This window comes from Sus scrofa, chromosome 12 (genome assembly GCF_054392235.1).
Source record: "Sus scrofa isolate SSC_HxYL_T2T_F1_AM1 chromosome 12, Sscrofa_HxYL_maternal_Yorkshire_Landrace_v2.0, whole genome shotgun sequence".
Taxonomy (NCBI): Eukaryota; Metazoa; Chordata; class Mammalia; order Artiodactyla; family Suidae; genus Sus; species Sus scrofa.
In genome coordinates this window covers 61317011-61329482 of record NC_139394.1, presented here as the reverse complement: position 1 = coordinate 61329482, position 12472 = coordinate 61317011, and the positions used below count along the sequence as shown (strand labels likewise).

Sequence of the window (12472 nt, the reverse complement as noted above, 5' to 3'; positions counted from 1 at the left end):
TTCAGTTGAGTGTAGAGTTTCAGTGAGGCAGAATGGGGGCAGTTCTGGGGACTTGCCACGCAGTAACAGGCAGTAGTTGACAGTACTCTATGTATGCTTAGAAACTGTTGACAGAGTGAATTTTATAGTTTGTTTGTTTTTTTGGAACCACAATAAGAAGAAAATTATCTTAAGGACTGCACCATATCAATCATTCCTTTTAATAGTAGATGAGCCTTAACTCCTTCACCCAGGCCCCTATGGCTGAACATTCAGTTTGTTTCCAGTCTCCTTCAATGCACCAATGAGAAGTCTTAAAACATTTAAGAGTGTAAAGAGGCTTAAAATTACTTTTGCTCCATGGACTACATTTCCTTGGTCATAATCCCTCTGGGATGGACCCCCTATCCTCCACATGTTCCATCTGTCTCTGAACCTTGGTTCAGTCTGCTCTCCAGACTTTAAAAGTTACCCTGCTCTCTGTTTATCCTAATCCTTCTCCTGGTTCAGAGCCCATTCAACACTGGAGGCTCTTGGAAGGCATGCATATGTATATCCTCTGAACCGCAAAACACTGCTTCCCTTTTTTCCCATATCAATAAGCCTTTTTTATCCTGTAAATTAAAATCTATTCATCCATTTTGCATTTTGTTTATCTTATTTTCTTTTTTAAAGTTTTCAAACTTTTTTGTTGAAATATTTACAACTTTGTCTTAGTTTCAGGTATACAGCAACGTGATTCATATATATATATATATATATATATATACACACACACACATATATATTCTTTTTTAGATTCTTTTACATCATAGGTCATCTTAAGATACTGGGTATAGTTTCCTGTACTATACCAGTAGGTCCTTGTTGGTTATCTGTTTTATATATAGCAATGTGTATATGTTAATCCCAAACTAATTTATCCCTACCCCCCTTTCCCCTTTGGTAAACCGAAGCACCTCTCTCTGTCATCATTGTTCAAGAGAGAATTTGATCCAAGCTTGGATTCCTGCAGGGATGATGTTCAGACAACACATCACAGTAAAGCCGTCCTGCTTGTTAAAATATTGAAACACTTCCCTGTCTACTATGAAGCCTAGCTTCCTCAGACCCTTAGGGCTCCGCTGCCACCCAGACCCTTCTTTGGAATTCCCCTCCCCAGCGCTTTCTAATGAAGCAATCAAAGGCCTAATACCTCACAGGGCAGGGAGCCTCCAGTACCTGGCTCTAGCACTGGGGTCAACTTTGGGTAAGCTCCACCTCCACCCCAGTCACACTAGTTTTAAATATTATATATATATGAGGTGAACTTCATGGATGTGATCTGATCTTTATTTCTTTGGTGTTTCCCACAGCACCTATCACAGGAAACAGCACAAAGGCAGTGCATCAAGCTTTCAGAAGCACGCACATTCAACTTCCAGGGAAGTTTACCCCCAGTCCAGAAAGGTGGAAATGTCCCGGGCATCTTTCCCGAGCATCTCTGCACTCTGGAGGCTTCTGCGATGGTGCCACCAAAGCACTCCATAATCCACACTGCAGGAGATCTTCCTCTCTGCCCTCCAGGCAGGCCCTCCAAACGCCTGTTGGACATTTCCAATTGGATGTCCCAGCTTCTTACCTGGGGGCACAGAGCTGACCTCTGCTTCATGAAACAGATGAAAATCAAAACCAAACCACCTCTTCTTTTTAAACTCTTCTCCAGAAGTAAATAGTTTATAGCCTTTCACCTCCTTCACCTCGCCGAGTCACTGGAAATGCCCCCTGGTCCACCACTCCCTGTCTTTGCAGTACCAGTTTACGGGGCGGGCGGGGGGGGGGGGATTCAGAGGTAGCGCTTCAAAAAAAGGGGTCAGGACCCAGGCCCTCTTCAGACTCTAGCCTCCTCTTGACTTCGGCATGAACCCAAACCGGGAATGAGGCAAGTCCCCAGAGGTCCTGACTCTCACTCGGCCCCGGCTCACATTTCCCCCAGCTCCCACGTCACATCTCGCCCCCACCTCCCAGAGGTCAGCCTAGGGTCCGCTTCCCGCCAGCTCCACCTCTGCAACCTCGACTCCGCCCCCGCCCCATTTCACCCGCAACTCCTCCAACTCAGCCCCAGCCTCCGCTCCCCATGGCCCCACCCCTCCCTCTGGCCCCGCCCCCGGCCCCGCCCCTCTTCCTCTCCCACTCCCCAGCTGCAGCCATCGCGGGGCTCTCGACCCGCCCTCACCTCTGAGAAGAACGCGGCCAGGTGCTCCAGCGGCGCGGCAGGCAGGTCGCCGCACAGCACTGCTCCGCGGAGGCTGTCGGGCCCCGGCGGCTCGGGCCTGGTGCGCAGGAAAAAAAGGCCCTTAGCGCGAGATGGACCGGCCTCGGGTCCCGCGTCCAGCCCCGGGCGCACCGCCAGGCCCCCGGGCCCGGTGCGGACCACCAGCAGCGGCCTCGGCCCCTCCGCGGCGCCGCAGCCCAGGAAGTCGTGCAGCAGCTGCCTCGCTTCGGCCGAGCCCGCGCAACGCTCCCAGGCGTCCGCAGCCGGCCGCAGGCTCCGGGCGACGTAGGCCCCCAGGAGTCGCAGCCGCGGGTCGGCGCCGGGCTCACCGTCCGCATTCTCCTCAGCCAGCTCGGCCCGCTCCTCGGCGCTCGGCATTGCGCGCGAACTGGCTGCAGCAGTTTCCCGGGCGACGGAGACGCGGCCTGGACTACCTCCTCTGCTCCCCTCCCATTGGCCACTTGACTTCCGTTCCCGCCCCCTCCGGTCCAATAAGGTAGGAGAGCCGCGGCGAGGGGAAAGGGGCGGGGTTGCGTCGCTATTGCTAGGAAACCACCTGAGGCTTGAGTTCGTGGCTAAACTCGTGGGTTGGAGGTGCTTGTGGGTGACTGTCCAGGGCGGTGGCTTATTGATGAGGTGCGTGGAGGTCAAGGATATAAATGTCGTTAAGAAGCCTGCTGGCTGAGGTCAGATGAAATTCTTTAGAGGTCTCCAGACACCGAATGTATTACGGTTCTCTGCAATCGGTTCTTAAATCCAGCAAAGCACCATTAAACATGTAGGATGTGGAGGCTCTTTAAATTTTATCTAATAAAAATTTTTAATGAAAATTAAAAAATAGAATATTCAGAGCCTCCCTATCCTGACCTATGTCTGGATCTTGTGTTCAAAAAGGGATAATGTGGAGTTCCTGTTGTGGCTCAGCGGAAACAAATCTGACTAGTGTCCATGAGGACGCAGATTCGATCTCTGGCCTTGCTCTGTGGGTTAAAGATCTGGCATTGTAGTGAGCTGTGGTGTAGGGTGGCAGCTGCAGCTCCGATTTGACCCCTAGCCTGGGAACCTCCGTATGCCGAGGGTGCTGCCCAAAAATGAAAAAAAAGAAAAGAAAAAAAAAAAGGATAATGTGAAGCACCTTTCCTGACCTCAGAAATTAGCATTTGTCACTTGCTACTGCAGGTCTCAAACCAGCTCCCCCTCTGCCCTCCCACCCTGATTTCAGTCATCAGTCAGAGACTGCAGAGTTTCTGGGTAAAGAGAACATTTGTAATGGGCTTCAAAGGAATATTAACAGAATAAGTACTTATTAAAGGCAGCTCAGCTAGTAAGATCCCCTTAGGAAAAGCTAGTAACTGGAAGGTAAATGATTGATTTAATAATAACTGGGGCACAGGAGGTGCTGTGATGCAGAGTGTCCACCTTACAGGATGAATCTTTATGTTTGTAGAGAATGTTTTCATCATTGCCGGATTAAACAGTAGGCAGACCAACTATGAGTAAAGGGACAATGCATAGGCACTAAAAACATTTTTTAAAATGGATTTGATCATTGACCTTTCAAAAGAAAGCATGAGGGAAAAAGAAAAATGTTGGAGGTTCTTATGCATGTCATAGTTTTGTAGAGTTTTTATTTCACATATGGGGACACATCATTATCACTTTAATGCTTGGGGACCTCAAATGTGTCAGTCCTGCTCATGTTTTGTATGTAGAGTGAATTCAGGGCCATGAAGTTCCTGTAAACCCATCAAATAAGGTTTCTTCCACCTGACCGTGACCTATTTTGCCCTTCATTCTCTTTGTCCCTTTGCCCCAATATACAATCAAATAGAAACACAGGAGCCTGTGGAGATGACTTGAAGGTATCTAAGAGTGAAGCTCCTGAACACTGGCAGTGTCACCTCTTGCTTTTTTCAACCACGCTATACCTTTGTCTCCATTTTAGAAAGAGATTTGAGGGTACCTATATGGGACTTACTGAAAACCACTGACATTGTATTTATATTGTGTAATTATATTGCGTAAGAATAAAAGTTTAAAATGTATTAGTTACCTACTGCTGTGTAACAAATTACCCCAGTAGGTAGCAGTTTAAAATAGCGATAGATATTTATTATCTCACCTAGTTTATATATAGTGGGTCAGGAGTAGGGGAGCAGTTTGGCTGGGTGGTTCTGGCTTTGGATGTCTCATGATGTTTCAGACAAGTTGTCATGAATGGCTACATCATCTGAACTTTGACTGGGGCTCTGGAGGCACCACTTCCAAGACGGCTCATTCACATGGCTGGCAATTCAGTGCTGGCTGTTAGCAGGAGACTTCAGTTTCTTACCACAGGGGGCTCTCCGATGGGTGCTCGAATGTCTTCATATCACCATGTCTGCCTTTCCCTCACCAGGTGATCTGAGAGCAAGATAAGTCCCAATGTCTTTTATGACCTAGCCTGGAGGTCACACATGGTCATTTCTGCAATAATCCCATTAGATACAGAAGTTCAGCCTAGGTATTCATTCACCAGGATGTGAATGAATACCAGGGAACAAGAATCACTGAGTGCTCTTGCAAAATCCATTAATGAAGGTATTGAATTTGTGTAATCACTCAGATGAAATACTTGTCATTTTTTTAAAATTAGAAAATTGAACATTCTTCCATGGGCATTGCATTTGGTATATCATATTTTTTTTTTTTTTTTTTTTTTTTTGCTGGAAATGGCTAGGCACCATTCCTGTTCCATACTTTCTACTAAAGATCTCTTTAAATTCTGGATTGTCATGTAGCCAAGAAATTTGCTCACACAAGCAAGTCATGCAGAGTTGAAAGCCTTTTACAATCTTTCAAAAGTGATCAGTTGATACTGTATTTACAGAATATAACAGCTTTTCCTTTTCTTCCTTGACAAATGTTATGTTGAAATTTCTTCGGATGCTGCTAATGAATATTGAATCTAAGTCAACCTTGCTGTATCAAATGTTTGAAAATAGTGATGAGGTTATAATTCAAAGAAGGCGCATTGTTAGAATAGGCTCCTCCCAAGCTGTCTTGGACACCAAGATGTCAGACCCTCCTGGGCAGATGTATTGGATACAGGTGTGGAGGGAAAGTCTAGGTGACCTGACCTCCTCTATCCAGGAGGTACATATGAGAATATTGTATGGTGCATTATGCATAGTAGCAAAATCATGGGAAACAAACCAATGTTCATCAACAATAGAGTGGATAAATAAATGGTGGTGCATACTATGCATAGAATAAAATACTACACAGCAGTGAAAAATGAATGGATGGTGGCTGCATGCATCAACAGGATAAGTGTCAGAAGCATAATGTTAAACACAAGACAAGTGGCAGATGAGTACGTGAGAGTATGTGCATTCGAAGTTCCAAACCAAGCAAAACAAAGTATATTCCTGTCAGACAAATACACATATGTAGTCATCTAGAGAAAAGTATGGTAATAATTGCAAAATTCAGATTTTGATCCCTTCTTGTTGGGGACAGAGGCATGGGATAGTAAGGGGCACCTGGGAGCCTTTATGTTCCCAGTAATGTTTTATTTCTTAATGCTTATGCATTTTCATTGTATCATTCTTCTCAAACTGTACCTATATATTTCGTACTTCTTTGTATGTATAATATACGTCGCAATTACCAAAAATAAAAGAGAATGTGCCATTTCTTATACTCTGAGTGCCATGGGGCAGTTTGTTGCCATTACTAGGAATAAGTACTCATAATTCATTAGATTTCTAAAATTATACATCAAATATCTTTAAAATGCTAATTGATCACTTTTAATTAGGTCTATTACTGGTGACTCCTTTCTCATCAGCCCTTTCTTACTTATTGGCTCTGTTCAACCCAGGAGATTCCAGATTCCCTAGTCTCTTCACTTGCATGGCAAGCATCCTCTTCTCGGCTGCCTCCTCTCCATGTCTGACTACTCTCTTTTTGCCCATCCCTTCCACCTAACTGTTGGCCAGGCACCTCTCAGAGCTTCTGGTCCTCTCACTCTAAAATCTCTCCTTGCAGTTCCTGTTGTGGCTCAGTGGCTTAAGAAGCCGACTAGTACCCATGAGGATGTGGGTTTGATCCCTGGCCTCACTCAGCGGGTTAAGGATCCAGCGTTGCTGTGAGCTGTGGTGTAGGTCACAGATGTGGCTTAGATCTGGTGTTGCTGTGGTTGTAGGTTGGCAGCTGCAGCTCCAATTTGACCCCCAGCCTGGGAACTTCCGTATGCTGCAGGTGCAGTCCTAAAAAACAAACAAACAAAAAATAAATAAATAAAATAAAATCTCTCCTTGTATGGACTTATTGATCCAAAGCAGCAACTCCCCTCTTTATGCTGACCGCCCCTCAAACCCATATCTCAAGCCCAGAACTAGGGAAGTATAACATTTTAGGGTAATACCTACTTTCTTCTCATAGCTCTGTAGAAATTGTCCACTGAACAATTCAGAAGTTGTTCTGGGAGTTCCCGTCGTGGCACAGCTGAAACGAATCTTACAAGGAACCATGAGGTTGTGGGTTTGATCCCTGGCCTTGCTCAGTGAGTTAATGACCTGGTGTTGCCATGAGCTGTGGTGTAGTTCACAGATGCAGCTCTGATCCTGTGTTGCTGTGGCTGTGGCTTAGGCCTGCAGACGTAGCTCTGATTAGAAACTCAGTGTTGAGAGAGATGTCTGAAGCCAACTTGCTTTTTGTTCCTTTGTGGGTAACATTTTGAAACTGCATGATCGTTTAAGGAATTTTTTTTCCTCCTTTTTTATTTTTGTGATTTAAAAAAAAATGTTTTAGGATATAGTTAATGTCCCTTTGAATGTATTTTTGCCTGGAATTAGGAGAGCCCATTGAGTTTCTTCACGGCAAAGCAAGATTGTTCTATGGAATCTTTTGACTGTTACTTATTTTCCCTGTGCTTGCTCTGGTCTGCCTCTCTGCCAATGCAAACTGATAGAATGTGCTAACAGGGACTAGTAGGGGGTGTATTTTGAAATACTAATTGAGGTTTTTCCATTCCTATACGTTTGGATGTTGCCCTGTGGCTCTTTAACTGGTGGGTTGGTGACATTTAATGCCTGGAGGAGAGGAGTGTGGCTACAGCCTCAAACAGTCCATTGAATTTCTCAATAGTTTTTAAGCACAGAGCAGAGACAATAGCCGTGAAAGCCAAGCTATTTCTTTTCTTTTATTGTAAGAGCCAAGCACTTAGGAGGGAGAAAAGGTTTATGTTGTGTTGCTCCTTTGGTTTAATTCTAAGAGCTTAGCTCTGAATATGCGGGGCAGAGTCTAGAGGACTGAAATGTAAATGCTAAACTGTGGATGAATTGGAGCTCAACAATTTCATAAGCAGATTTCCTTAAAAGGAGGGATAAGAGCTCTTTCTAGGATGGGGAGGAGGAGGCTGGGGAGGCAAAGTAAAGGACCACTTGGATATGAATGTAGAATTTTTGACCCTTTCGGAAGTGTTTAGGGAGGGGAGAGACCTGACAGCTGTGACAGACATGCTTGGGGGTCCAGGAGGAGGGGGACCCCTGAGCCTGGGTTCCCAGAAAAGACATGGGAAGCCGCCCTTATCTGACCTGGTGCCTGGAGTTGGAGCAGCAGTGGGTGAGGGCCATTTAAAGAGAGTCACCAGAAGGCAGGTAATGCTTCCTTGACGTAGCAGGGTTCACAGAGAGGAACTGACCATTTCGAAGATCTTTGTAGAATGGTTGGGAGGAGGACACAGGGGGTCCAAGGATCAGCGTGGGGTCCGGCCAAGGAAGAAAACAGCATGGGCACCTCTATGGCATAGAGGGCTTGGCAGATGACACTGTGTGGCAGCAATGACTGTATGGGCTTCTCTCTCAGAGAGGTCAAGGGACAGATGTTGACCCTGTCCTGGTGGCTGGAAGATATATGAGCCTGCAGAAACTTACAACCCTCTGGAGAAGAGTGACAGGAGAGAAACCTAAAGGCTACACAGACAGACGTGACTGAATTACCTTGAAATGGCAAGGCTATGTCTTCTTCCACTGACTCAATAATAGGGGTGGGTCAGTCTGGGCTTGGTTGGAGCCAGGCAACTTTTTTAGAGATAAGAAATAATCTATAGAAATTAGAGCTTATGTGACTGTTGGGAAGAGCCGTATGGAAGGCTGTAACTGAAGCATCAGAGAAAGAGTCATTAACAGCATCAGCTTGAAGCAGCAGAGAGAGTGGAGTAGCTTGAGTTCATGGAAACTGTGAGAAGCCACGGCATTGATGTGTCAGGACCACCAAGCCAGAACCCATGGAGAGCTCTTCAAAGGCATCTGTCTGCAAAACATCAAAAGCGGGTTTCTTAGAGGGTCAGCAGAGGTACCAAGCTTGGCGTGGCCACTGTGTTCCCCAGGATAAATGAGACTGCCAGACAACATGCAGGATGCCAGTTTAAATTTGAATTTCAGATAAATAATGAATAACAATTTAGCATCAGTATATTCCAAATAACACATATAAGAATGCATGGGGAGGCGTTCCCACTGTGGCAAAGTGGGTTAAGAATCCAACTGGAGTAGTGTGAGTTGCTGCAGAGACATGGGTTCAATCCCTGGCCTGGGAACGTCCATATGCAGGGAGTGCGAACATTAAAAAAAAAAAAGTATTATATGGAGAAATGGGATATACCCATACCCCAAAGGTATTTATCTGACATTCAAATCTAACTGGGAGCCTTGTATTTTTATTTGTGAAGTCTGGCAACCCTGCCCCTGCAAAAGAGCACCCCTTTCCTTTCCCCTCTTTACAAATCTCATGTGAATTCCCTTCTGAGGCAAACTCTCAGAAAGAAGCATATAGTAAAAGAGATTCTGACAAAGGTAGTTTTCTGCCTTGTGATAATGGTGGTGCCAGATTGATAACAAAGGATTTGGAATAAGAAAGCACGAGGCAGTTTTAATTTAGGTTTAGGAAAACAACCACAGCGGCTCCCCCAGCAGAAATGTGATGAATGGACGCTGGTTTTGTTTATCTGTGCTTTCACCCTAGCACCCATTCTCTCTAATTCTAGTTCACCATTTCTTCTTTGGGGAGCTCCCCCCACGCCCTGAACCACCTTCTATCCTACTACTCCCAGTCCAGGTACTTTCGGTAGGGCTCAGTTCCCAACTCTAGGGCTGTATTATTCCACTCCCAATCTGCAGTCACCGATTTGGCCATCAACATGTGATCCCATCAGAACAGCAGTGTTCTGTTTTGGTTTTGTTTGGGGTAAATAAGGGCTTTCTGTTTTCTCTTGGACCTAGACCTAGGAGGATGGAGGGCAGGGCTAATGGGGCCACCTTGGCCACATGAGGGGAAGGGCCATCTGAAAATGGAGCCAAGACAATGGACGTGGAGTGAGACATGGAGAAAAGAAAGCAGTTCCCGACTGAGCCACAGCCCCGACCCTGAGCTCTTCATTAGTGTGAGCGGAGATATCCCCTCCCCAGGAAGCCAGTTTGAATTGTGTTTTTCTGCACTTCTTACCTGTGTGTCACAGCTGATGCAACTGGCAGGGAAAGAAGCATTTCTTCAAGAAAGAGAAGAGAGGAAGGTGTATGTATATTGTTAAGGGGGAAGGGACCCATCAGGGAGACACATGTTGAGAGAAAGCACAGAAGGGACACTTCCTGGAACAAGTTCTATAAGACACGCGAAGGGTGAACCTTCCGTTTCTTTGTTTGTCGTATAATGACTCCAGATCACAGATCTGGCTCTTGATTTTCACCCCCGCTTTTGAATTAAGGCAGCGAGCTGGAAATTAATATGGGCATATTTCCCTGTATTTAGCCATCATTCAATGTATAATTCCCAGAAGGGTGAAAGAAATACTTACTTAATTAAACGTGCTAAACAATCGCCATCTTTACTTGCTGTTCACATATATTTGTCTTACAAAGATACACCGTGAAGAGTCGATGGAGCTATTTTTAAAAAAACGAGTTCCGCACACCACTTAATTATAATAATCTATAGAGAGTAACTGTATATTTTCCACTCCAGGGTACCGGTGGGCAGAACAAGGAAAGCTGCAGAAAACACACGTTCTCGGCTCGTTTCTCTCTCTCTCTCTTTTTTTTTTTTTTTTTTTTGCGATTGCAGGAGCTCTTGGGGCTTGGCTTCCCTTTAGTTCTCAGATATGTTCCTCTTGATTTTGGAGGAAATTGCACATCTAAGAGGCCTGACCTTTCTGGTGGGGTTGGGTTACAAATCTTCTAAGTATATATTCAGTCGTGACTGCATGATTGAATGCTTGTGGACTGTCCAACATCTGACAGTCTGATCACCGCTGAGTAGGTCACGTGGGTGGGTTAGGAAGAGGAGGAGTCTGGGAAAGAGCTGTGATTAAAAAATGAAACCTGGAGTTCCTGCCGTAGCGCAGTGGTTAACGAATCCGACTAGGAACCATGAGGTTGCGGGTTCGGTCCCTGCCCTTGTTCAGTGGGTTAATGATCTGGCGTTGCAGTGAGCTGTGGTGTAGGTTGCAGACGCGGCTTGGATCCCGCGTTGCTGTGGCTCTGGCATAGGCCAGTGCCTACAGCTCCGATTCGACCCCTAGCCTGGGAACCTCCATATGCCACGAGAGCAGCCCGAGAAATGGCAAAAAGACAAAAAAAAAAAAAAAAAAAAAAAAAAATGAAACCTGGGAGTTCCCGTCGTGGTGCAGTGCTTAATGAATCCGACTTGGAACCATGAGGTTGCGGGTTTGGTCCCTGGCCTTGCTCAGTGGGTTAATGATCCGGCGTTGCCATGAGCTGTGGTGTAGGTTGCAGACGCGGCTTGGATCCCGCGTTGCTGTGGCTCTGGCGTAGGCTGGTGGCTATAGCTCTTATTCGACCCCTAGCCTGGGAACCTCCATATGCCGCGGGAGCGGCCCAAAGAAATAGCAAAAAGACAAAAAAAAAAAATGAAACCTGGGAGTTCCTGTCATGGCTCAGCAGTTAATGAACCCGACTAGCATCCATGAGGATTTGGGTTCGATCCCTGGCCTTGCTCAGTGGGTTAAAGATCCGGGGTTGCCGTGAGCTGAGGTGTAAGTTGCAGACATGGCTTGGATCCCATGTTGCTGTGGCTGTGGTGTAGACTGGCAGGTGCAGCTCTGATTGGACCCCTAGCCTCAGAACCACCATATTCCGCACTTCGGCCCTAAAAAGACAAAAAAAAAAAAAAAAAAAAAAAAGAGCCTGTTTTTCAAGGTACGTGGAATTGAGGAAAGATCCTTGATTCTATATCTCATTGTTATTTTCTCTCATATTCAGAGATGACTTTTCTGATATTTCTTGTTTACCTCCAGGAAAGAAAAAGGCCTCAGTTCTTTTCCACCGTCTTGCTCTTTTCTAAGTCACAAGCTCCCTCCTAACAGATGCAGAACCAGATCGGCCAAGTTACTTCTAGGATATGACAGACATGATCCACGTGGAGGACTTTTTTAAGGGGATAGAGATGAGTGTGCTTGGGAAACATGAAAACTAGCACCCTGGCGAATATGAACACGGGAAGATGTTGTCTTTTTTAAAATGGGAACAAAGGTCATTGTGTGAAACCTCGTAAGACGGCAACAAATTTCAGCACGATTTTTTTTTTTTTTTCCTGAAAATACATCTGCTAATCCCAAACTCCCAATGCTTCCCTCCTCTGCCTTGGCAACCACAAGTCTGTTCTCTATGTCTGTTCTCTGTGAGTCTGTTTCTGTTTCATAGATAATATTTGTTTGTGTCATGTTTTAGGTTCCACATATAAGTGATATCATATGGTATTTGTCTTTGTCTTTTTTTTCTGACTGACTTAGTATGATAATCTCTAGGTCCATCCATGTTGCTGCAAATAGCATTATTTCATTCTTTTTTTATGGCTGAATAATATTTCATTGTCTGTATGTACCACGTCTTCTTTCTCCATTCATCTGTTGATGGACATTTAGGTTGCTTCCATGTCTTGGCTATTATGAAAAGTGCTGCTATGAACACGGAGATATATGTGTCTTTTTGAATTATATTTTTTCTGCATATATGCCAAATTTGAGCATTTTGAATTGAAGTTCTTTGGGGAGCTCGATTGTTTTCTGGTGCATATTGTGCTTCCCTAACTGAGGATCTTATTTACAGGCAGAGCTAAGCTGAATGTCTGTGGGGAAATAGAAGAGAGAGTGATGGTTGTCCTGGTGTGTTAGGTAAACCTAACTTTCACCTTGTGGCCTTGACCTGTTTCATTTGACTTTGAAAGCAAGATCAAAGA

At 45.3% G+C, this 12472-nt stretch overlaps 1 protein-coding gene across 15 annotated transcripts in view; it reads right to left on the bottom strand.

Moving 5' to 3' along the window:
* DNAH9 (dynein axonemal heavy chain 9) overlaps nucleotides 1–2639 on the bottom strand; it is a 330145-nt gene extending 327506 nt beyond the window's left edge. For all 15 annotated transcript variants that reach the window (XR_014821870.1, XR_002337369.2, XR_014821872.1 and 12 more), the window contains exon 1: nucleotides 2195–2639. Coding sequence is in view for 8 of the 15 variants with exons in the window: in XM_084986157.1 (XP_084842283.1) it covers nucleotides 2195–2611 (417 nt within the window). In the remaining 7 variants the exon portion in view is untranslated. The remainder of the gene's footprint in view (nucleotides 1–2194) is intronic.
* Nucleotides 2640–12472: the final 9833 nt, after the last annotated feature.